Source organism: Bos indicus, chromosome 3, assembly GCF_029378745.1.
Source record: "Bos indicus isolate NIAB-ARS_2022 breed Sahiwal x Tharparkar chromosome 3, NIAB-ARS_B.indTharparkar_mat_pri_1.0, whole genome shotgun sequence".
In the NCBI taxonomy this organism is placed as follows: Eukaryota; Metazoa; Chordata; class Mammalia; order Artiodactyla; family Bovidae; genus Bos; species Bos indicus.
Genome location: NC_091762.1, coordinates 109,807,588 through 109,821,423, shown reverse-complemented (window position 1 = coordinate 109,821,423; position 13,836 = coordinate 109,807,588). Strand labels below are relative to the sequence as shown.

The 13,836-nt window shown below is 43.3% G+C and overlaps 1 protein-coding gene across 5 annotated transcripts in view; it reads left to right on the top strand.

Moving 5' to 3' along the window:
• Positions 1–13,797, top strand: part of THRAP3 (thyroid hormone receptor associated protein 3) — a 72,534-nt gene extending 58,737 nt beyond the window's left edge. For 4 of the 5 annotated variants that reach the window (XM_019957830.2, XM_019957833.2, XM_019957831.2 and 1 more), the window contains 8 exons: positions 1,249–1,962; positions 2,883–3,055; positions 3,770–3,881; positions 5,081–5,165; positions 7,318–7,505; positions 9,781–9,976; positions 10,417–10,560; positions 12,234–13,797. In XM_019957830.2, coding sequence (XP_019813389.1) covers positions 1,249–1,962; positions 2,883–3,055; positions 3,770–3,881; positions 5,081–5,165; positions 7,318–7,505; positions 9,781–9,976; positions 10,417–10,560; positions 12,234–12,455 — 1,834 coding nt within the window. In that variant the 3' untranslated portion in view covers positions 12,456–13,797. The remainder of the gene's footprint in view (positions 1–1,248; positions 1,963–2,882; positions 3,056–3,769; positions 3,882–5,080; positions 5,166–7,317; positions 7,506–9,780; positions 9,977–10,416; positions 10,561–12,233) is intronic. The other variant, XM_019957834.2, reaches the window with a different exon arrangement.
• Positions 13,798–13,836: the final 39 nt, after the last annotated feature.

Sequence of the window (13,836 nt, the reverse complement as noted above, 5' to 3'; positions counted from 1 at the left end):
CTATCAAAAAAATGTGGTCTTTACCAAAATGAATGGCTATTGGAGCTGTTAGACCCTCTAAGATCCACCATCTCCTATGATCGATCTGCATCAGCCCATCATGGTGAAGAGCTGCACCCTCACACCCTCCAGTTGAGGAGACTGGGCAGAATGGGAAAGTCCAAGGCTTAGTCCAGGAAGACCTTGTTATAAAATCGCAAGGTGGGTGTATGTTCCAGTAGAAGCCAAGCAGGCTGCATGTTAGGAGAGGACATAATAGTGCTTCTGTCTTTCTACCCTGAGGGACACGGTGAGTTGGAGCACAAGTCTTTGTTTTGTGTGGTTGTATGCATTGGGATGGCAGAGACGCAACAGGGAAGTTGCATTGGGACCACGTTGTCAAGAGGGACCTATGGAGCAGGTGCCCCTCCTGCCCCCCACTCCCCCTTTTTCTCTTATTAGCATTTTCTTTGATGCCCTGCTGTCCTTTGGTTCCTTTTTTGGTTCTTTTTTTTTTTTTTTTTTTGCCATATTAATGCAACTGTTAATTTGATTAGACTTTTTCCATTAATGGTACAGATGTGATGTTCAGAACCTGTACTTCCCAGCCTTCAGTAAGTCTGCTTTAAAATACAGGTTTTGTTCCTTGCCAGGACTGTGAATCTTATTAGAACACTTGGGCATGAACTCTGCTTTTCCATAAGAATTGAGTGGGATGAATTTTGCCCCCTCCCCCAATTAACATGTATTTTGTTTGTGTTCACAGTATATTTCATACTTAGGTCTTCTAGGTGACTTGAAGCAAATTTGAAGTCTCTTTTGAGACTTGTATTTCCAAATGTGAGTTGTATAAAAGCAAAACAGTCCAAGGTTGAACATTCTATGTTAACTTTGCTGAAAGCAGATTTTAAGTGACTTGAGTGAAGGTTGGATAAGACCTTAATTTTTTTTTTCCTAGACCGCTTACAGGTAAGTAGGTTTTTGTTTTTTAGTACCCTAAAAAATGCCTTTGCTATTTTCTTTTTGCTTGTTTTTGTAATATACAACTCCACAGAACATTTATTTATCTTTTAAATGCAAAATTCATAAATCTATGAAGAGCAGTTTTTCAGAAATTAACAAAAAGGTAATCAAGACACCTTTGGCAACGCTGGAATCCACAAGTCATGCTTGTTAGAGAGTCAAAAACCTAAGACCATATGGTGCTGTTTTATTTTGGATCAGGTTGTTTAAGTCTCTTGTGTGTCTCCCTTGTGTTTTCATAACTAGGTATCTAGATGAACAGAAGACAGAGAATGGAAAAGATAAGGAACAGAAACAAACAAATACTGATAAAGAGAAAATGAAAGAGAAAGGGAGCTTCTCTGACACGGGATTGGGTGATACAAAAATGAAATCTGATTCATTTGCTCCCAAAACTGATACTGAGAAGCCTTTTCGGGGTAGCCAGTCTCCCAAAAGGTATAAGCTCCGAGATGACTTTGAGAAGAAGATGGCTGACTTCCACAAGGAGGAGATGGATGATCAAGATAAAGACAAGGCTAAAGGAAGGAAGGAATCTGAGTTTGACGATGAACCCAAATTCATGTCGAAAGTCATAGCAGGTGCAGGCAAAAACCAGGAGGAGGAGAAGTCAGGCAAATGGGAGGGCCTGGTGTACGCACCTCCAGGAAAGGAAAAGCAAAGAAAAACGGAGGAGTTGGAGGAGGAATCCTTTTCAGAGAGATCCAAAAAGGAGGAGCGAGGAGGATCCAAGAGAAGTGAAAGTGGGCACAGGGGATTTGTGCCTGAAAAGAATTTCCGAGTGACTGCTTACAAAGCAGTCCAGGAGAAGAGCTCTTCACCTCCCCCAAGAAAGACCTCTGAGAGCCGAGAGAAGCTAGGAGCCAAAGGAGACTTTTCCACAGGGAAGTCTTCCTTTTCCATTACTCGAGAGGCCCAAGTCAATGTCCGGATGGACTCTTTTGATGAGGACCTTGCAAGGTGAGGTGTAGTCCATCTTGACCCTCAGGGCTTTAGCCTAACCTCTCTCCATAAGGTCATTCTAGAACAAGGACACACCCCTCCTGTATTTCTCCCACTGTCTCATTTTTACTGTGAATACTCTTGTGTCTCCCTGTTTTCGTTGGAGAAGTGTGTATCACAGTAATTACGTGTTCGGGGCGGTATCGTGAAGCGTCTTTTTAGTCTGTAGTGACTGTCTGTCTTGGTACTGGCTCCCCTCTGCTTCTCTCTTGCACTGTATTCGTCACATCATACGCCCTCCCCCCATTCCACTCCTGTCCCATTGTCTTTCTAATGTGCTTAGGGTGTCTTTGCCTGTGGAGCCATGCAGGATCCATGTTTTCATTCTTAGCTAAGTCACAATATGTATTATATCAGGCCTTCATCAAATAATGTAATGGTTTGAAAGTTGGGGCTGGGGTGTGGGGTTTGAGAACTTCAGGAAAGAGTTGTGAGGCCCAGGCTGCTTTTCACCTGGTGTGAGAGTTGCACACCCAGTTGGAAGTCTGCTGAGCAGCCTAGCCACATCCCACTCTTGCTGCGTTGTGCCACATAAACTGAGTGGCCCTGACTGGCCAAGATAGTTGGTCTTCTGAGGTGCCTCACTACTTGTCATGTGTTAAGATCAGCAGAGACCACCCCCCCACCTCCAGAGCAGAGCCGAATCACTGAGGTTTAATCCTTCATCCTGCCCATTTGTTTCTATTAAACTCCAAGGGGAGAAAGGCCTTTTTCCACAGTTACGTGCCTTGAGGTTCTTTGTACTTTGCTAGAAATTTAAAAAGGAACTTTGCAAATAAATTCACCTCTTACAAAAGTATGCTTGCATTTTTAGGACTTAAATGTCCTGACTTTCTGTGTATCTTGTTACATTGGGTCACCCTGTGTGTATTTTTCAGACCCAGTGGCTTATTGGCTCAGGAACGAAAGCTTTGTCGGGATCTAGTTCATAGCAACAAAAAGGAGCAGGAATTTCGATCCATTTTCCAGCACATACAGTCAGCTCAGTCTCAGCGGAGCCCCTCAGAGCTGTTTGCCCAGCATATAGTGACCATCGTTCACCATGTTAAAGGTGAGTCCTGACCCCAGCCCACTCAGGTTCCCTTTCTACATGCTTAGCTTTCTAACAAGCAGAAGGATGAGACGGGGCATGAGGGAGTCTGTCAGGGACCTTTATCTCATCAATAGGGCCTTTGAACCTAGGGGCTGGTTTGAAGGAAATGTCTCCTGGGGTAAGTTTCCATTTTCTGATCAGAGAGCTGAACATTGTGAAAATACTAGTGATAACCTGGGATCCTGAGGCTAGGTGAAATCCTTCATGTGAAGATTTAAATTGCTTGAAAAGAGGGGTATGGAAAGTGGCTTTCCCAGCCCATCTGATTTGTCCTGTCTTAATACGCATATACCTCTAGCAGCATCTTATAGATCTTGTCCCACATTATTCTGCCATCTTCTGGGCAAATGGAGGTGGACAGACTGAGGAATGTGACCTAGAAGCTGGGTTTGGGCCAGTTACAGTTTCATCTGAAATTGGAACTTAGGGGGAATTGGTGCTCTTGATGCATAGAATAGTATCTTTGTATCCATGTCCTACCATGGCAATCCAGTGCTCAATATTGGATTGTTTCTGAACCAGCTAATTTTCCTTACTTTTCACAGTATGTTTGTTATATGGATTTGAACACTTCATTCACATATCTGTGGCTGCAGTTTCATCCATGCAGACGGGTTTGAATGTTGGGTGTGCCTTTAACAGCCTGACATATTTTTCTTTGACTCCCCACAGAGCATCACTTTGGGTCCTCTGGAATGACATTGCATGAACGCTTTACTAAATATCTAAAGAGAGGAAGTGAACAGGAGGCAGCTAAAAACAAGAAAAGCCCAGAGATTCACAGGTGAGGACCCTGGCTTATACTGGAGGTGATCATAAAAGACTGCTCAAGGAGAATCACTCAGTTGTGTCTGACTCTTTGTGACCTCATGGACTCTACAGTCCTTGGAATTCTCCAGGCCAGAATACTGGAATGGGTAGCTTTTCCCTTCTCCAGGGGATCTTCCCAACCCAGGGATTGAACCAGGGTCTCCTGCATTGCAGGTGGATTCCTTACCAACTGAGCTATCAGGGAAGCCCAAAAGACTGCCCACCAGAGAATAAACTTGTCTTGTTTTTGCCATTTGTCAGGTGTAATAGCAGAATTTAAGGTAACAGTCTCCATAGTCTAGGATAGTAGTGATTTGTAATGGAAAAGGTGTGCTTTGATTACCATGTTTCTCCCTTTGGGCCTGAGGAAAACAGCCCTTTTTGATATAAAAAGAACCCTTGTATTCTTGAGAGTTGCAGGAGGAGTTTGCAAATGATAACCCAAGGTCACGGTGAGCTTTCTTTACATAAAGTAAATGTTTCTTTAAGCATCCCATGTATTTCATATATTGGTTCTTCCTTTGGGAGAATCTGCAGCAAGTGGGGGATGAAGATAGAAGAACTTACAGAATTATGTCAAAGGGTTTAAAAAGCCCAGAGGTTTAAACATTGGTTGTGGGAATTTATTCAGCAAATAGGGACTTTGTCTAGAAATGTAGTTGGTCTTAAACTTTGATTGAACCTTTGCAGTAGGTAAGAGGACCATGTTTGTAATAGTCTTGGATTTAGGGTCTTTGGGGATGTGTGTCACGCCAGGCACTTGTTTCTCACTTAGACTTTACCATATTGGTGAATAATGGACCATTATATTTCAGTTCCCAAGGTGAAAACTGCTTTTTGAAGTTAGCAGGGCATAGATAGTCTTGATGTGAATGATGATAAGTAAGGCTATAGGTGAGTCTGTTTTCTTGACCATAACAGTGCTGGGTGGAATATGAAGTTCCTTCTGTTTGAGTTTGGAAAGTTGGGAGAGAGCAAGTGTGTGTGTCTGTACATGTACGTGTGTGCCTGTGCATACATATCTATGGGAGAGTGTAAGTATGTAAACAAACAAGGTGAGTATAATAAAAAGGAATAAAAAGGAATGCCTGTGTTTCTGCTACTTCACTTACGAACTAAAATGCTATATTCACACTATGGAATGTTGAACAACTTTTGTGTTTATAATTTTAGGAGGATAGACATTTCCCCCAGTACATTCAGAAAACATGGTTTGGCTCATGACGAAATGAAAAGTCCCCGGGAACCTGGCTACAAGGTGAACTGTTGCTTTGATCAGTAATTCCAACAAAATGAGTGCGTTGGGCATGAACTTGTCAGAAATGTGTTTGTTTAAATTACTCTCTACTTAAGTTTGTGTTTTTCTTTTAAGGATGGGCATAATTCTAAAAATGAACTACAAAGGGTTAATTTTTATTAAATGTATCAACAACCTTTGTGAAGTGGTTAGAATATGGTAAATGACCCCAAAGTCTATTGAGGTGAGCTTGAGAAAAAAAAGAGAGGAGTTTTGGAACAAGTGCCCATGATGAGAGAAGAAACTTTTTGTGATATTTTTCTGCTTGTAAGTATTATCAAATCAACTATATACATGCGCTATTTCCAACCATGATTTCAAAAAGACATGCATGTCAGAGGAGAGTGAAATTTTCATAACTTAACTGAATAGACTGTTTTAAGCAGCTAGTCCAGATTTTTTTCCTAACATTGTGCCATATCTATCATCTGTTGGTTACTGTTACTTTAAAGCTAAACATTGCTTTGATAGCCCAGCTACATGTGTAATGATGTGCACGTAAACACTGTTATTAAGAGATTAAAGCTTGTGTGCAGTCTGTTACTAGAAGTACTAGATTTGGGTTCTTAAAAATCTTAGTATTTATTGACCATCAGTTCCCACATAGGGACCCTATAGAGATTAGATTGAAATTTAATCCCTATGGAGATGACTCTTCCAGTGTTGCTGAAACTGTTTCTAAAAATAGTAATTTTCAAGTTTTCCAAATAGGTTTGTCTTGTTGGTTGAATGTGATGAGAGGCACTCTTGCACAATCTGTCTTCTCTCCCACTCCCCCTTTTCTCCAAGTACCCACCAGCTTGGCACTAACCATGTGAAACACAAGACTTTCAAACATCAGGAGAGATGTCATCCTCTCCGCCCCACAAAGCCTATTCATTAGAGGTGCTGTGTGTACTAAGGGAACTGCAGCTGTACTTCTCTCTTTTTTGGTCTTTGGAGGGTGCAGGGGCCCCATTCCCTCCTCAGAAGAAAAGCATGCAGTAAAATAAACCAAGTTACCACCTACCATTCTTGTTAATTAAAACTTCATTATTTCAACAAAAAGCTTAGTTGTGTAAGTAAATGTTAATACAAAGTGAACTGCTCATCCCTTCCTCTTTTTAGAGAGGTTTTTGTTGTTGTTGTTGTTGTTTGTTTGTGTTTTGGTTGCACCACACAGCTTGTGTGGTCTTAGTTCCCTGAGCAGGGATTGAACCCACACCCTCTGCAGTGAAAGCACAGTCTTAACCACTGGTCTACCAGAGAAGTCCCTAGGGAGGTTTTGCTTCCACGAGACAAATCTTAGTGTATAATATGCCTGAAAACCCCTTGCTCCTCTGCTTTCACTGAGTTTCTCAAGAGCTGTTGAAAGCCCTTTGCCTGATAGTTTAGGGTAGAGGGCAGCTGTTGTTGCTGGGCTCACTCTGTCTGTGCGCCACATACTGTGATAGGTTACACTTGTAGAAAGTTAGTGAGAAAATGTTTTCTCATTTTTCTTTTTAAAATAAACTTTGACTTGGTATTGCCAACTTTATGAATTCTTTATTATGGTTTTTGATATGCCTTCTCTAGAGAAATCTGTTGATATAACTAACATTTTGGAAGGCTGTGTAAGTCTTCCGTTGTCTATTATTGGACTCAGTACTGAGAGGTAATTCCAAATGGAGGATAGGTCCAGGGTAGCTGCCACAGTGTAGGTAGGGGAAAGATGACAGCATTTCTACTCCTGCTGGTGACTAAGCCTAAGCCAGCCTAACTAAACACCTTCCAGGGTTAATTTTGGCCTTCTCAGCTTTTCAGCTAGCCAAAGTCATTACTGGACCACAGAGGGAAATAGCAAAGCAAGGGAGGGGTGTGTGTGTGTGTGTGTGTGTGTGTGTGTGTGTGTGTGTGTGTGTAGCATATGCAGAAGGTTATCATCATTATTCTAGAGAATGGGTTTGGGCTCTCTAGGGATTCTCATGAAGTGACTTTGGTGGAACATCCTGTATCCCTCCCGAGTTGGGCGAGGTGCCTCACATTCCCAGTGCTTCCTCTGTACCACTCCATTGGAATAGAAACCACAGTTTGTGGGGTGGTTGAGTTTGTAGTCCTGAATCCCAAAAACCTTAATTTTGATTTCTCTTGGCAGGCTGAGGGAAAATACAAAGATGATCCTGTTGATCTCCGCCTTGATATTGAACGTCGTAAAAAACATAAAGAGAGAGATCTTAAACGAGGTAAATCAAGAGAATCAGTGGATTCCCGAGACTCAAGCCACTCAAGGGAGCGATCAGCTGAGAAAACAGAGAAAACTCATAAAGGATCAAAGAAGCAGAAGTATGTAAACCCTTGTCTGTTGCCTCATTCAGTCTCCTGAGTGGACTCCTTTGTCTGCCCCTCATTAGGCCCTACGGCAGACCCTGCACACTGGAGAACAATTAGGAACTATTTTGTGTAGTTTTCTTTTAACTGTCAATTAAAGTCCCTAGATTGAAAATAGAACTTTTGAATGAAATAGACATAATCCTTGTCCAAAGGAGGCCTCCTGGGAGATAGGCAGTTGATTTGGCTATAGGGACAGTGTGGAGAATCATGGGAATTTCTTTTGCTTTTGTTTTGGACATGTTCTTTGACATGTCCTTTCTCATCACAAATCGTCTTGCGAAGGTTATGTTTTAAAATGGCTCAAAGTTGTATTCAAGTAAAAACTGTCTGGTCAGAGAAACAGGGCAGAACTAGATAGGACAAGCTTGTTGATCTTAAATGCCTTTTAAACTAGTTTCACAGGCACTTCAAGAGAGGTGTTCCAAATATTCTTTAAACAAAGGTAGCATTGTTGAACTTCATAAGGCAGCATTTATGCCAAGGTCTTGTCTCTATTTACATTTTTGAACGTTCCATGACTTTTCAGTCATGCGCGTTAAAGATTGCAGAATTGAAACCCCACGCCTTCCTGTGGGAAGCAGCACTACTTCTGTGTTCCTGACTTCAGCTAGCAAGCACTTTTATATCCATTTTCTGATAACAATCCTTCGAAATAAGCGAGACAATTAGTAGACTATCCCTTTTGCCTGTTTGAAAGATAGAGAAGTAAGCTCATGTCTTCTCTTTCACTTTGTCTATCCTTGCGCTCAGTTAACATACGCATTATGAGCCCTAACAGCTTTCAGGGGTATCCACAGATAGAGGATCTGATAATCCTCAACAGGAAATGGAAGTTGGGATACAGTAGTCTTCTCTGGTGGAAAGGGAGTAGGACCCTTCAAGCCTTTCAGTCCTGGACTTGGATCCCTGATCCTGATTTGTTTCCCTGGGACATATGCCACTGCCTCTGACTTGTTTGTAACCTTAATCAAGTCTCTTGCAACTCTAGTATTTTGTGATTGGGGCAAGAAGAAAAATGATAATCATGCCACTGTTTTCACTGTATACAAAAACTCTTTCTCATATGATTGAAGAATGGCTCACCAAGATCACACAACTAATAAAAGGCAGTGTTGGGACTCAAATCAGGATTTTTGGAGTCTTATTTTTGAAAATCTCTTGAAATAGTGCTGATTTCTAGGAGTCAGACATTTGAGTTATAAGAATTCTATGAGAATAACTTAGTAGGATAATTTAGTAGGATTCAAATATTTGTCTTTGATCTTCTCAAATGTTTGGGGGTTGGGGTGGCTGTGGGGGTGGGGGGTTAGCAAGGTGCTTTTCATAATGGAGGAGGGTAATGATAGGTTACTAACACTTGGCTGGCTTTTCCCTGTAAGTCCTGTACTCCTGGTGGCTGGTACCCTCCTCCACTGCCACATGGCAGGGCTGGCCCCAACCTCTAGTACGTATATAGTGACTCACTGTATTACTCTGTCTAATTTGCCCCTGCTCTGTAATTTCCTCCAGATGAAGGGATGGATGGGAAATAACTCTGGGAAGAATTCCGCCAGATCCTAGGCTTAATGACCTAAACCTGTTGGAGTGCAGTGGAAAGTGGGAAGGGTTTGTGGAGTATTGGTATAATTAGTGCTAGGTTTGAATCCAAATCTGCCTAGTTCGGTCACCTGAACCTCCTGTCTCTAAGATGGGGAAAATAGTACTGAAATCATAATTGCCATTTACTGTATGCGTGCTGTGTCAATGTAGAGTGTTTAAGCACGTTGTTTTTTCGATCTTTAGAACAGCCTCCCAAGACAGGTCATAGTCTTCTATGAGAAATAAAACTAACATAAAGTTGAAACAGATGGTAATATATAAAGCCTCTCCTAGCACCAGATACTCTCTGGCTTTCATGACAGTGTTTGTCTCCTTTTGTTTTTCCAGTTCATGCACATGTATTAGAATGAGCTACCAGAGGCCATGCATGGACGTTTTGTCCCTCCTCCTGTATGTGTGTGTCCCATGTTTATCACAGGCTCAGACATAGATATGTCAGTGAACATGACTGAGAGAACTGGGAGGAAGCTCCCCAGTTCCCTGGGTGGGTATGTTGAGGGTGAGTTGGTTTTTCTGGTTACTTGTCTTCAGTGTTCTCATCACAGACACACTCTTGATTGCCCTGTGCTCCTTACTTATGAGCCCCCAGACAAGGACTGTACCCTAGAGGCCTCTTGTGTTTTCATAGGAAGCACCGGAGAGCACGAGACCGGTCCAGGTCATCATCATCTTCCTCCCAGTCATCCCACTCCTACAAAGCAGAAGAGTACACTGAAGAGACAGAAGAGAGAGAGGAGAGTACCACGGGCTTTGACAAATCAAGGCTGGGGACCAAAGACTTCGTGGGTCCAAGTGAGAGAGGAGGCAGAGCTCGAGGGACCTTTGTAAGACTCTGCCCCCTCCCTTTAAGCCCTTTCTCCTGCTAATTCTAATTATGTGCTGATCAGAACATTTATTTTGTTGCCCTTGATACAGGTGATTAGGTCAGTAGACCCTAGAATCTGTGGTTTCCCATTCCCCAGGCTTTCCATTTTTTGAATTTTTTTTTCCCCTGTTCATAATCACTTAGCCAGAAAGCCTCTTAGGGCTTCTGGTCTGAAATTCCTCACTTGTTGTAACTCCTGCTGTATGTAGGGAGGCCCTTATGGCATTGTCCCCGGTCTGGGCTATAGACTTGAGATAAACAGAAAGGGAATAGCTAAAAACCAGTTAACCAGCATACTGACTGGAGGACAGCAGGAAAGTATTTGAATAGAAGACAAGGAGTTGTTTTTCTCCATTCCTTACATGGACCCTTTGTTCCTTTCCCCGTTTATTGCCATAGCAGTTTCGAGCCAGAGGAAGAGGCTGGGGCAGAGGCAACTATTCTGGTAACAACAACAACAGCAGCAACAACGATTTTCAGAAGAGAAGCCGGGAGGAGGAATGGGACCCCGAGTACACACCCAAAAGCAAGAAATACTACTTGGTATGTGTCGGGATAACCAGGAAGGGCGAGGGGGCCTTTGACATACACAGTAGCTGATAGTGAGGCTTTGATTGATTTTTTTTCCCAGAACTGCATGCAGGTATGGCACTGGTTACATGTGTACTTGTGGGCTAGTATAGTTCTGGCAAGATGACTGTTCTCTAGAGAGGCAGTCCTGACCTTGAAAGTGTTATCTAAGATATTTATGGATTCCAGGATAAGTAGGAAAGGTTGCTCTTGCCTTTTTGTCTGTGAAATCATTTTACTGCTCACCCACCCTAAGCCTCCAGCCTTTACAAGGGATAGAACCATTACCTTCCCCAGAGGTGGCAGTTCCACCTTGTCACGCCCCTGCACGATATGGATAAGAAGGACAGTTCTCTTTTTGAGGGAGGGCACCTGTCTGCAGAATGAAACACCACTGGAGCTGGGCTCTTCTAGGCCGAATTACTTGGCCAGTGAGAGAGCTCTATTGCCTTGCTGTGTTAACAGCAGGCTCAGGTCCAAGTTTGATGTGACTGAGTGTTGTAATAACCAAGGTAATCTTGCTGCTGAGTCTGATTACCCATGAGGACTGGCCTGGAAGTAGGAAGCAGGTTGCTGTGTAAATCACTGTGCATAGCCAACTTCGCTTTTCTGGGGCTGCTAGAAGCTACTCTGAGAGGACTCTTGAACCTGTATCTAGGAAAATGTTGGCTGGACTGGGCCCGGGATAGGTACTGGAGTGGGGCTGTTTAGAGGAAGGATAAAAGGCCGTACCTTCTCTGTCCCTGAAGGAGCATTGCCAACCTGATTAATTTAGGCTAGTGAAGAAGCAGCTGGTCCTTTAGCTGAACTAACCCCTCAGGAGCCTCAGGTACTACTAGTGTGCATGGAGGGTTCAGACTCTTTGAAGTCATGGGGCTGATGAGGTAACAGTGACTTTTCAAAATCCTGTCTCATTCATTCATTCATTGGTTCCCTCCTTGTTTCTCATGAGATCATCAGAGCGGGGATTGAGTTATAGGTTTTGTTTTTTCCCTACTCTGCCGCACTGCCTTCTTGCATAAAACTGAGAAAGGAGAAAAGATACAAGACAGGAGGCTGGGTTCTGGCTCTGCCTTTGCCAGTACTGGTCTGAGACTGTGAGCCATCTGCCCTTGGTCTCACTGCCTGTTGTTGGCTGAGGGGAGGCTTGGGGAGAGCTGGATAAATAAGACTCCCAGCTGTGTGTGTGTTCTGTGTTGCTTCCTCTCTTAGCTTACAGACAACTCAGATCAGAAATAGTTTCATGTTTGGGGGGTGATTGGCTTACACCCCCCACCCCCTCCTTGAGAGAGTGTGTTCTAAATAATATGGAGTTACTTAAAGTTCCCCTGGCTGTTTTCTCATCTGCATAGTGGAGGGTTGATAATGATAGGGTAGGGTAGCTGTGAGGATTAAATGAGATAATGTAGGAAAAGGTCTTTGAAGATTTTATCATCATCATCATTACAATGCCTACACGGCTGCCTTAGAATTCAAGGAACCGAACTGAATATTCTCTTAGATCTGAATCAGTAGCATTTTTCGAGTGGGGACAGGGAGGAGAACAGGACAGAGTTTCGTTTGGGAAAGTCACATTTGGGTAGGTGCAGAGGAGAGGCTGCTCTTGTTTACCCTGGCATTGATGACAGTTTTCCTTTTCTTTTAAGCATGATGACCGTGAAGGCGAAGGCAGTGAGAAGTGGGTGAGCCGGGGCCGGGGCCGAGGAGCCTTCCCTCGCGGTCGAGGCCGGTTCATGTTCCGGAAATCCAGCACCAGCCCCAAGTGGGCCCACGACAAGTTCAGTGGGGAGGAAGGGGAGATTGAAGACGATGAGAGTGGGACAGAGAACCGAGAAGAGAAGGACAATTTACAGCCGACAACTGAGTAGTGGCCACTCTTGCTGGGAGCCCCTGCCCGAGGGAGAGAGGCGCCGGGAAGACGGCTGGTGAGGAGCTAAACAGAGGAGCCTCGAGAAGATTCTGAAAATCCCACCCATACCCCCCACCAGCCATGCAAAATATCCTACAACTGCCGAAGAGCATCCTGGCGTTCCACCAGACAGAGGCAGCTGGCCTGGGGTCAGGCCCAGCTCTTGAGCAGAACACACCATGTTGGGCTTTAGCTACATGTTTCTCATTTATTGTTGGTGTGTGGGGTGGGGGCTGGGGTAGGGAGGGCAGAGCGATATAACTTGGATTTTGGTTTGTTCCCTGTTAGAAACCAACAGTTTTATTCTTCATTTCATTACATTTGGAGCTGAGGACTAATTTGATTTTCAGTCTCTTTATCCTTATTTTAAAAGCCCCCTCTTTTTTAGGCATATATAGTAACATTAGCAGAAAGATTTAATTTGGGCAACTTTTGATTCTTAAGAGAAAACAAAGCATGTGAATAAATATTGATGTGTTCACCTCAGTTTGGGACCAAACTGTGTGGGTCTTTGTTAAACTTGGTTTTGTATGTCGAGGAGGAGTTCAAGGCCTTTCTGACCACCTTGTGTTCCCCTTTCTGCGCAGCCATGTATCATGTGGTGTTGCTCCTAACCACACCCCATGTGCGCACCTCCCCTCCCCCCAATATTTTCTGATTTCTTGTGGGCTGGGCTTCCCCTTCTCCACCAGCAGCTCCAGTATCCCAAACTTTCTAGTCCTGCTGATCCTCTCAGCAACAGGGGTGGAAACTGGATGGCAGTTTCTGGTCTGTTTTCTAAGAAACTTCTGACTTCTATTATCTTTACAAATATAAGATGAGAAAATAATTTTTTCAATATTTTTTATTAATCTTTTTATAAAATGAAAAGAAACTCCTATGATCGATTAAGGAAGGTGGTTATGGCTGGGTGGTTTGTGGGGGTTTTTTGTTTTGTGTTTTTTTCTTTTTCCTTTTTTTTTTTTAAACCTTAAGCTTTAAGTTGAAACATTCTCCGATGTCTGGGGGGAAAACATCCTCTTAAAATGGGTCCTTGTGCTTGCCTTCTGGGGAGGCGGTCCTGAGCAGGTGAATCACATGGCATTTATGCATATGTTATATGCGGACTGCACCCACCTTCCCCCCAGCCTTTGCCTCCTGGGTTGTTGATGCTACTTTCCCCTTACTTTGCTACATTTCTATAGTTAAGTTGGTTTTACTTGAATGATTCATGTTTAGGGGGGGAAAAAATGAAAATACCCTTAAAATTTGTTTCAACTCCTCCTGCAAATAAAAAAAATAAATGAAGTGGCAGATGTAAATGGCTCTGGTCATTGTCACCCTGAATGGGTGTGGGTGGG